General features: G+C 36.9%; 1 protein-coding gene across 1 annotated transcript; it reads right to left on the bottom strand.

The window, feature by feature from the left end:
- Positions 1-6,075: 6,075 nt before the first annotated feature.
- Positions 6,076-7,029, bottom strand: LOC109389998 (olfactory receptor 5B17-like). Its single transcript, XM_019655972.1, has one exon. The coding sequence runs from the start codon at positions 7,024-7,026 to the stop codon at positions 6,076-6,078; it is 951 nt and encodes a 316-aa protein (XP_019511517.1). The 5' UTR covers positions 7,027-7,029.
- Between the last annotated feature and the right edge of the window lie 5,330 nt (positions 7,030-12,359).

Raw genomic sequence — 12,359 nt, 5'->3', positions numbered from 1 at the left:
CGTGTGTGGCCAGCAGCCAGCGTGAGCGGCCAGCAGCCGCAGTGAGCGGTCGTCCAGAAGCCAGCGACTGATCTGCCTCGCCAGAGAAGAGTGCGATGATGGTGCCAACTTGGGCCAGTGAAGCGACATCCTCCACAACTAGATTGAAGAACAAAAAAACGACAGCAACTTGTCTGTTCCCCTTCCCCCAACTCCCCAGCACTGTTCCTATCCCCCTAATTCCCCAATAAAAATCTTAAAAAAAAGAAATTTGTAAGGAGGGTAAATCTCATGTTATGTGTCTTTTTCACCACAAAGAGAATGAATTTGGATCTACTATTCACACCATATATAAAAATCAACTCAAAATAGAAGAAGAACCAAAATATGAAAGGAAATACTAAAAAATCCCCAAAAACATATAGATAAATTTTCATGACTGGATTTCAGAATGGTTTTTTAGGTATGACACTGAAAACAGAAGCAACAAATGAAAAAATGGGCAGCTTGGACTTCATCAAAATAAAAAACTTTTATGCATCAAAGGATGCTTTCAAGAAAGTGAAAACACAACCTATAAAATGGGAGAAAATATTTTTTTCAAATCATAACCTGATAAGGTTTTTATATCTAGAACACATAAAGAATTTGTACAGAGCAAAATAGCATAATAGTAAATCCCAGCCCTCTTCCCCCAACAGAAACATCAAAACAACAAAGATATTTGGGGCCAATTAACTTTATGGGAGCTTCAGAACTCAGTTAAGAAGTTGCCACATTTCAGAAGAGCACAAAAGAGAGTAAAGTTGCTATGAAACGGATAAGAAGAGCAGTTTCATTTTACCCTTGACAGTGCTTCCTGCCCACCAAGCCAGCACTGCTCAGCACCAAAAATGACCCACTTGTCTCTTGATTTCTCCCTCAAGAGAAAGAGAGAATGCAGCATGCATCTGATACCACCGGCGGTGTGGGGCACCACCCAAGAGACCTACTTCTGTCTCACATCACTCAGGGATAGAAGCAACCCGTATCGTTAGAATCTCTGAGGGGTAATAAAGAGCAAAGGAAAGGGGTGAGGTTGCCCGCAGCCTTCCCAGCTCTGCCAGATTGAGAGAAGCTGCACAATACTTATATTTCTCCTCCAGGAAGCAGGGAGAGGTGGAGCTGGCACCCATCCTCTCAGCATTCCAGTGCATTCCCCGCAGGAAAAGGGTTGGGTGGCTCTCAGCAGCCTGCATAGTGCGTCTGGATTCAAAGAATGTGCACAATCCCAAAACCTCCATTTCAAGATAAAAAGAGAGAAGTGGAGCTGGCACCCAGCATTTCAACATTGTCAGTGCGCTGTCCTAGAGAGAAGGGCAGGAGGTTTGTCGCAGCCTGCATGGCTCTGTGAGATTTAAGTGCACAACAATGAGACTTCTTCCCAGGAAGGAAGGACGGGAGTGGAGTGTGCATCCAACATCCCAGCCAATCAGCACTGCTCTGAATAAAAGGGGAGGGTGGCATATGGTGACTGGCACACATATACTAATAAAAGAAGTTAGACATAAAATGTCACTGTCTTAGCTAGGGCAGCTATTACAAAACACAATACATTTTGGTGGCTAATAAGCAACAGATATTTATTTCTCACAGTATGGAGGCTGGAAGTCTGAAATTAGGGAGCCAGCATGGTCAGGTTCTGGTGAAGATCCTATTCTGGTTGCCAGTGGCTGACTTATTGTATCCTCACATGGCAGAGCACATAAGTAAGCTCCCTGGGGCTATTATAAGGACACAGACCCCATTTATGAGGGCTCCACCCCAAGACCTCATCTGTTCTTAATTACCTGCTGGAGTCCCCACCTTCTAATGCCATCACATTAGGGGGGTAGGAATTCAACATATAAATTTGAGGGGAACACAATCATTCAATCTATAGCAGTCACATTTGTATGATTTTATTTATATGATATATCTGTAAAAAGTAACTCCATGGTCTGGAAGCAGATTATTAGTTCCAAAGGTGCAGGGCCCAGGGGAAGGAGCAGTTACTGCTATGTGGGTACAAGGTTTTCTTGGTGAGTGAAAAATCTTTCTGAATTAGATAGCGGTGATGGTTGCACAACATTGGGAATGTACTAAATGCTACTGAATTGTACACTTTAAAGTAGTTCATTTTATGTTAGGTAAATTTTTGTGTTAATTAAAGAGAGGCAGAGGGAAACTAGATAATAAGAGTAGAAACTAATGTGAACAGAAAGGCAGAGGTTTAACTGATGTTGACACAAGCCAAGGGATGCCGAAAGTCACCTGAAGATGCAACATCCGGGGCAGATTCTCCCCTGCAAACTTGGGTACGTACCAATGTTTCATCCCAGTGAAACTGACTTCTGACATCTGGCCCCCAGAACTGTGAGAAACAAATCCATGTTATTTTAAGCCTTTGAGTGTATGGTAATTTATTACAGCAGCCATAGGAAACATATAAAATCTTTGTGTGTTCAACAATTAAATTTTTTGTTTAATTTCTCACTGCAGAATGACCTAACATGTTTTGTTGTGTGTGTTCTGTTTTTACAAATGATGAGTGTTTTGCTTCACTTCCCCTTATCATTAATTTATTCATTCTTTAAAACCTTTCACTGAGCCCCAACTCTTTTCTTGACATGAGTTTGTATCAGAGTAGAAATCAGAAATTTTTTCGGTATTTGCAGAATTTTAATTTTTCCATGGAACAAAAACTAAAGAAGTAAACACATGCAAAAATAAATATACAATTATACATTTTGATCAAAATATGAAGGAACAGATGAAAGAGTCAATATTGAAGAAGTGCGCCAATGTAAGTTTGTTCATTAACTAAATCACAATTTCATTAGACACTTGAGTTTTTCTATGTAATCAACATTTGACTAGATTCTGAGAATATAGACCTAAATGAGATGACATCATTGATCTCAGAGAACTCACAATTTAGTACTATAGTAACTATAAATGCAAACTGATATAATAACTGTTTTTCAGTAGTTATATGGAGAAAAGTGACAATATAGAAGAGGAATGAAAGAAAAGTAGGGGATGAAATGGGAAAGGAAAGGGCAAGGAGAGGGGAGGGGAGAGGAGGGGAGGGGAGAGGAAGGGAGGGGAGGAGAGGAAAAGAGGAAATTTTTGAGCATCTATTTTGTTTAAAGCACTGTGATATATTCTGGCTTATTCAGTATATGTTCTGGCTTAATCAGTATATGATTTTGTGAGGTAGGCATTATTTTCCTTAGTTGAAGCTCAGAACATTTAATTAACTTGCTTTATATCAAAATGCTTGTTGAAATGGAATTCAAGTTGAGCTATTTTCTGTCTTCAAAACCTATGCTAATTTTATTTGTGCCAGCCATTTCAGTTATGATTTGGAAGTTAAAGGAAGATTCACAAATAAACAATTGTGGAACTGAATTGTGTTAGAGCAGTTTGACCATTTTTCTCATTACATAGCCCCTCACTCCTGACTTACTCCCAACGCATATAGATTGACTTGTGGGAAACGTTTTATATTAGTTTTATATTAGTTTTATATTATATTAAACTAGCTGCTATACAAGCAAACTCTAACATCCCAGTGCCATGATCATAGAGGTTGTTCAATTAGTTGTGCTATGGGAAATCATACAGTGATTCAGTGATCTTGGTTTTTTTCTATTTAGTGGTTTTGCTATCTCTTGTGGTCTGAACCCTTTCTATCCATCTGATGACAAAGAATGAGAGTGAGCAGAAGGTCACATGGAAGGTTTCATGGGAGACCTGAAAGTGGCACATGTGACATACTCATATTTCATTGACAAGAACACAATCACATTATCTCAGTTAACTTACTGAAGGCTGAGAAGTTGAGCCTCGCTCAGAAGTGAAAAGGAAATAGCTTGGAAAACAATTAACCTCTCTTTTTTTAGTGTAATTCTTTGATTAGCAAATACCTGTTTTGTATTTCCTCCACAAAGAGGACATAGTATTCACCTCCAACCAGGGAGACAACTTAAAATTCAACTAATTATTATAGAAGTTTCATAGCCAGGCTATTGAATAAGTTAAATGATCCTTTCCATCTAGTCCCGAGATGGCTCTTTATGGCCCAGGAACTTATAAACCAAAAATAAAATTAGGTCATTCTACATGCACATTGAATAAATAAATAATGTTGGACCACAGTAAAGGTAATTAGAAAAAAATAAAAAAATAAACCTCCCATTCTTAACGGAGAGTAATGAAAGACACACTGGCCAGTTTACAAATCTTGCTGAATCGACATTACAAAAGCCTCTTAAACCTCGTGATGGGAAATACTTCTTTATGAGACCTGATTTTTTTTCCCTCTGGACATAATTCAGTTTTCCACTGTTTTCCTTGACTTCTTGTTCCAACCACTTGAATGGTTTTTTCTTATTCATTATTCTTCATGACCACTTCCGAAGCATATGAAACACAAAACTATGTCCCACATATAATTATCAAAGGTGTTTGTTCATAAAGTTGCCACAAAGAAAACCATCTTCGATCACTTTCATTTCAGCAGAGTTCAAGGGTGTTAGGAGAATGAGTTTATTGAGTAAAATGAATAAATACTGAGTTGCATGATTGGCAAACGTTTTGTTAAGATATGGTTTTCAGAAGTAAGAGACACCTCCTAAAAAGTCTTCAGATACCTTTGTCAGTCATTGGTTGGCTATAAGCAGGCAAGCAGTTTGGAGAATTTCAAAAAAGGAAAAATTATTCAGTGCTACAGTGGAGAGTGGTTGAGCCTGCCATTTTCCTGTAAGAAGGTGGGGTTATTATTAAGTAGATATTGGTAGCATTCTCCTCTTGAAGTGTATAAAGTTTTTTCATCTTACTTCCACCCATATAATTTGGAATTTCTGGAGTTGTTTTAATGCTCAGTAAAATTATTTTTGAATCAAGACTCCAAGCTTTATTTCCAGTGAAAGAAGCAGATTAAGCTAATGTTCAAAGAGACTTTCCATTCAAATTGAGGGAAATAGGTGAACAGGCGAATAAATACCAAAAAAAGCTGAATGTTGATAATGACTGTGAAGAATAGAGCAGGTTTAGGGAAAAAGTTTGTGGGAGGGGAATGACTATTTTATAAAGTAGTTCATGGCAGGCCTACAACCTCCCTGAGTGGGCAACATTTAACCAGAAATCTGAAATGAGTGTGGGAATATCCCATGCAGAGGAAACAGCTGATACAAAGAAGCTGAGACAAGGGCAAGATTGGGGCTGTCTGGTATGGCTACAAAACAATATGAATAAAACAGGATGAATGGTAGGAAAGTGATAAGACATGATATAGCTTAACTAAAGTAAAAACGAGTGAGTGGCATTAACCATTTCAAAACGTTTACTGCCAAAAAATGAGTAGCATTATTAACTTCAGTGCAATTTTTCTAAACTAAAGTTTATTGGGGCGACAATTGTTAGCAAAGTTACATAGATTTCAGGTGTACAATTCTGTAATACATCATCTATATATCACATTGTGTGTCCACCACCCAGAGTCAGTTCTCCTTCCATCACCATATATTTGACCCTCTTTACCCTCATCTACCACCCCCCTCCCCCCTTACCCTCTGGTAACCACTAAACTATTGTCTGTGTCTATGAATTTTGTTTCTTCACTTGTTTTTCTTGTTCTTTTGTTGTTTTCAGTTTTATATACTACATATCAGTGAAATCATATGTGAAGAGTTGGTACTCAAGTGATTAAGGTAAACATGAAAATCATATCCCTTCTTTTATTCTAATTGGCTATTTACCTTTGAAAACTTTCACATGCATATGCTTTTTTTCTTTCCACATCACCCAGTAATGACTGAAGCATTAGTTTATTAAGCTGTTATAATTATTTAGTTTCAGATAAAATGTGCTAAGAAAAGCATAAACTTTATCAAACAAACTTCATTTGAAACTATCATTATATATTTTTTTCTGCATTTTAGATGACTGGAACTATTTTCAACTAAAAACATACATTGAACAAACTTTTGTTCTACTATCCCAAATGGCTATTAGCATTTGAGTAATTGCAGGGAGTAGGTCTAAGAAGGATGAAATAACTTTTTGTAGAGTCTATGTCATTGAAAAGAAACCTAGAGAAAGTTTTGTCTTCTCAACAACCTTCTTGAATGCACTCTTGACTTCTTTGTTCCTCAGGCTGTAGACCACAGGGTTCAACATGGGGATGAGCATAGTATAGAACACAGATGCAATCTTGTCTGTGTCCATGGAGTGACTGGAGCTGGGCTGTAAGTACATGATGATGACAGTCCCATAAAATATGGAAACTGCAACAAGATGAGAAGCACAGGTAGATAAAGCCTTCTGATATCCCTCACCTGTGTGCATCTTCAAAACAGTAATAAATATGAAATAGTAGGAAATCAATATAACAAGAAGTGCAAAAAATACATTAAAGCTTGAGAGGAGAACAAGAATTAGCTCACTAATGTCTTTGTTTGAGCAAGCAAGAGTCATGACTGCTGGAATATCACAGAAAAAGTGATGGATCACATTGGACATACAAAAAGACAGACAGAATGTGTCTCTAATGTTAATAGAAGCATTCAGAAAGCCAAGGACATAAGAGCCTATGACCAGACGTGCACACACCCCTGCTGTCATGGTGGTAGTGTAGTGCAGGGGTTTGCACACTGCTGCATAGCGATCATAGGCCATTGAGGCCAAGAGGTAACTTTCCACAGTGGCAAAGGCTGCAAAAAGGAACATCTGAGCAGCACACGCATTGTAGGAAATGACCTTGTCTCCTATTAGAAACCCAGCCATGACCTTGGGAGTGATTGTTGAGGAGGAACCAAAGTCCACCAGAGACAGGTTACTGAGGAAAAAGTACATGGGAGTGTGGAGACGAGAGTCCAACAGGATCAACATGATCATCCCCAGGTTCCCAATCAGAGTGATGAGGTAGATGAGGGTAAACATTATAAAGAAAGGAATCTGAAGTTCTGGGATGTTGGTTAGTCCTAGAAGTATGAAATCAGTCACCTCTGTATTATTCTTCATGGATGTGACTTGAGAATCACAAGATAACTGTGACAACAAGAAGTAAGGGAATCGAGGGGTGAACAAAGAAATCGAAGTGCATAAGCATTATTTTATTATAGCAATAGTTAGATTTTCAATATTCTCCATTTCTACCACATGGGAATGACATTGCTATTTAGTGATAACTTATCTATACAATAATAGAGTTTTGTAGAGGAAGGATTTTCACAGATTATCTCCCCAACTTCTCAATTTTGTGTGTGAGTAAACCAAGTCAGAGGGGGTAATGGACCATCCAATGTCCCATGCCTGGAATGGACTGATCTCTAAAACCAGGACTTCTGAGTCTTCTAATAGCTTACACTTTTATGGTGCTCATGGGTATTCATTCAATATTCTCATTATCCCCATTAGATTGATTCATTATTATACCCATTTATATATAAGGTAACTGGACAACACAGAGATTGAGTAATTTATTCAAATTTACATGATTATTAAGAGACAAAGACATGCTTTAGACTCAATCAGAACGGTTCCCAAACTAAATGTCATTAATACATTTGAATTGATTTTAATTTTATTCAATTTACATTTAATAATTGAATCCATTTACCAAGTTTAATACTTGGAGTTACACAGTGGAGTCATTCACAAATGCATATAGATGCAGTGAGATAAATGCAACATTAGAGATTAAATACAGCCAACAAAGGCAACTCTAGAGAGAAGGTGTAGAACTGGGTGTAAAATATTGGGCTCTGGGGTGATGTATGTATACATTCCCATATAAGCCCTGCCGTTTACTACCTGGGAGACATTGGTCCTAAATTAAGCTTCCAGAGCCTCATTTTATGTAGCAGTCAAATGAAGGTGATATCAGAACCTACCTCAGAATTATTGTGAGAATTAAATGAAATAATAATGACAAACAGTGCACGCAATGTGGGCATTCAGTGCATCCCTGATGAGTGCTATCTATACTATTATAATTAGAAGGGGGTGATAGTGTCTCTTGGTTTAGGAAAGGTTTGTGGAAACATGCAGAGGTTCAAGGTGTGGGTGAGTTTTGGAAGTCTGGTAGCTTTATTTTTGATTTGCGTTTTTTACATACTATGTTCACTCAGATCTTTTGTGTCTTCCGGTATTTCTTATTCTGTTCTACCTCTCTCATGTTAGTGGCTTTGTCAACCAATTTGTGTGAGAACCCAGGGATCTTCAAGACCTCTTCTGTTTATTTTCTTCCTTTTGATCAACATTTTAGCTTGTGTTGAAAGACTCATGTTTTATCTTAGACTCATTCTTATTGTCATTCCTGTCAATGCTTAGTTGGATCACAAATACTGAGGGTTGAAAATTTATGTCTGTGGCATTGGTTCTAGCCTTGCAGATTGTTTATGAGCAAGCATAATGTTTTAAATCTTTATATATATATTTGAAATCTTTGGAGGGGCATCCCTTTTCTGGGAAACTACTATTTGCTACCATCTTCTCTTGGCCCCTCCACACATTACTTTACATATCTGGAATTTACAGTGTTTGTGTTTATAAACATCATTCAAATACTAGTATAAGCTATAGCTTTGTATTTAGCATTTGCTAGATTTTATGATGACTGGTATGTTCTTTTTGCACCCACATAGATAATCCTGTATACTATTGCCATCTCAAAATCTTTAGCTTAATCACATGTGTACACTACCTTTTACCACATAAGAGAACATGATCACAAGTTCCAGCGATTAGAATGTGTACATATTTGGGAGTCATTATTTAGACTGTCATAATGGGAATGAAAAGAATATATAATAGGTAAATTATCTATAAAGTTAGAGATTGTTGAAGCTGAGGCATCTTCACAGATCACATGGCCAACTTCCTACTTGTGTATATTAATCAGCAAAAGAGCAGAAAGAGGTATTAACTTGTCCAAGGTCACATATCTGGAATGAATCTATTCCTAAATCAGATATCTAGAGGTCAGTAAAGCTTTAACATCGTGCTTATGTGCTAGTTTATTTCATAGATAGACAGAAATCAGACAAGACAGACAACCAGGTAGGCAGGCAGACAGAAAGAAAGAGGGTGGATGGATGGATGGATAGATAGATATAGATAGATGGAAGGGGAGATGGAGAAAGAGTGTGTATATACATATCTACATGCATATACATATGAGCTCATTTACAGTTAAGAAAATGGAGAACTTGAAAGATTATGTGCCTTTCTAAAATTCCATCTTGTCTGACCCTATTCAAGATTCAAACCCTTCTCCAACTGATTCTGTTACCTGTGCCTTTTATTGCTGCACTATTAGATTTTTTTCAAATGTGCAAGTAATGAAAAGGGACATTATGGGGAAATGACAGTGAAAATTGAGCAAGAATTTTGGTAGTTTCATGATAACACTTCTGGAGTTTAAGACATGGTGTTTCATCATTTGCGTTAGTTACCCCTTCCTTGACAGGCCTACATGTAGCTGACAGGATGTACTTCCCCTTACCATCACTCAATGAGAGCATCATCTAACCTAAGATTTTGCTCATTCTTTGAAGGAAAGCAGCATGACATTTCATAATTATTACTGTATTATCTGCTGAATGAAATGCTTTTACATTTGAATGCTAGATCCATATCATAATTTGAGAAAAAGTTTTCAAACAGCCAGATCTGAACTCAAAAAAATCATAAAATGTGTGGCTGCCCCATTGCTTCTGCATGAATTGCATTTATCACTAAAAGTGTGTATTGAATATAAAAGCTTACCGTGTTCCTTGAGAGAAGAAAAAGGCATTCTTGAAATGTGAGTCTGAAATCAGAAATTCATCCCAGGAAAAATGTACAAATAATTTTGGAGAAACTGTCTCTCATGTATTGGTCAGAAGTTTCTAAATGTCCCTGAGGCATGGAGAGATGGAGGAAAAAAAATCATTAACATGAAACTAAGAAGCCTGGGTTCAAGTCTTTTATGTACCATAGATTTTTTTCCGGGTATTTGATAGAGTTATTTACCTTCTGCTGAGTTCAGTCTCCTTATTTGTGATATAGAAATTAAATAATCTCTTCCATGTACTTCACAGTATTGTGTCTGTGAACAGCAAATGAGGACGAGTCTATAAAAGACCATAGTAAGGGAGTATCTTTTCAACATGAATAAATACAATTTTTATCGTAGAGCATTTTCCCTTACAGTCTTTAAAGGATCATTGCAAATAGTTTAAAGAAAGGCCAGTGTGTTGAATAAAAAATATTAGCATTCATTTGAATAAATGGTGACTAAATGAGCTCTGCTCAGAGTCTAGTCTCTATTAAACAATGTCATGTGGAGTCATAATGAGATTTCAGAGACTAATAAATGAGAACCAGGAGCAGATTGCATAGGTACGTTGCTCCGGGGGGAACAAGACCCCTTTGAGAGCAATCAGTTCCCCTTATCTTACTTACCTGGGGAAGAAGCAATTAAACTGCACACAGGGACATAGTTTAGTATGTTGAATAGCACATAGATGCATTTTCAGCATATTCATGTCATCCCTCTCCCTTCACCTCATTTTTATTAAGGTGTAATGTACATACATGAGCAGTGTATTTATGTCATTTAATTTATAGAAATTATTGATATTTGAAACATATTTCTAAAATTTTATTTTGTTTTTGTGTACAAAACATTCCCTTTTTCCCCTTTCTATGCTTTTAGGTGTTCTAACCAAATGTTCGGAGAGTAGAAGTGTTAGGAGAATGATAAATAATATCTTTATTTTCCTTCCTGCATTTGCAATAAGCACACATATGTGACTAATGAGTTAGACAGATGGAGGTTAAATTAACAGTAAGCACACATATGTGACTAAAGAGTTAGACAGATGGAGGTTAAATTAACCTTAATACTGATAAATTAACTCAAATATTTGGTTTAGGTCTTTGGGCAGTTGGACTTCTCTCTACCCTGAGTTACCTTCCAATAGCATAGGCTGTGTTGGTGCCTTATCTACAAACCCATGGTAGTCATTGTCCCTGAGCAGGCATTATTTATTATGAAAACAAAAGTAGCCACTCTTGGAATGAAGGCTAATCTTGCTGCAAGAACATGTTTGGTCTATATGTGAGCCATGAACTTTCTCTGGTGGCCACCCTGACAGATAGAAGTAGAGTGATAAATACACCAGATTCCTCATCTTTCAGGTAATATAACTCTGAGGCGTGATTATACAATCTTCAAGTGGTTCTTGGTGTAATTAAGCCCCAGTTGTCCACATACATAACATATGCAGATGAACCCTGTATTGGCTTCCCTCTCATCGACTCACTTTCTAACTCTATCAGTGTTTTCTGCTATTAACTCTCAAACTATTTGAAATAAAATCTTTGACTCTGGGTCTGCTTATGGGAAACCTAATCTAATGTCTATCTCTCCCATGACAGAAAGATCCTATCCCATTACCCTTGCTACATAGAGAGCATGATGGAAGATTCTGCCCCTTGAAGTTTATAGTTTTTATAGTTTATTTCTACCCATACAACTTCAAATTTCTTGAGTTACTTAATGCTCAAAAAATAATATTAAAATCAAGATTCAGAGCTCTTTTTTTTTCCCAAGTAAAATAACCAGATTAGGTCATTGTTCACAGGGAGCTTCCATTCAAGTTAAGTAATATAGATAAACAGGGGAACAAATAAATACAAGAGCTGAATGTTGATAGCGACTACAAAGAATGAAGCAGGCTGAGAAAAGAAGGTCTAAGGAGTGTGGAGTGACTATTTTGTAATGTAGTTCAGGGAAGGCCTATATGATTTCCCTGAGCAGGTGACATTTAACCAGCCATCTGAAATAATTTGGGGAGTATTCCAGGCAGAGGAAACAGCAAATACAAACCTGCTGAGGCAGGAGCATGTGTGGAGTTGTCCAGAAATAGCAAGAAATCAGTGTGAATGGGGTGAATGGGTAGGAGACTGGTAAGACATGATATAGTTCAAAGAAGTGGAACTAACCATTTCAAAACATTTCTGCCAAAAAAAAGAATATGGTACTATTAATATCAGTGCATTATTTTTTACATAATGGCAGTCATAAGGTTAAGGTAAAAAAATGACAATATTCTCCCCACTTTTAGTCTAATATGGCTATTTATTTTTTGAAATTGTCATATGACCATGCTTTCTCTTACTGAAAAACTCAGTAATGACTGAAACATTAATTTATTATGATGCTGTTATTAATTATGAATCAAATGTGCTAAAAATCATATATACTTCATTAAATAAATTTTATTAAAAATAATTATCATATTTTTCTGCATTTTGGGTGCTTGGACCTGTTTCAAAACTAAAGGAATAAACAATATTGACAAAAT

Source organism: Hipposideros armiger, unplaced genomic scaffold (genome assembly GCF_001890085.2).
Source record: "Hipposideros armiger isolate ML-2016 unplaced genomic scaffold, ASM189008v1 scaffold_253, whole genome shotgun sequence".
NCBI lineage: Eukaryota > Metazoa > Chordata > Mammalia > Chiroptera > Hipposideridae > Hipposideros > Hipposideros armiger.
Note: the sequence above shows the minus strand (reverse complement) of the source record. Positions and strands in the feature narration are given on the sequence as shown.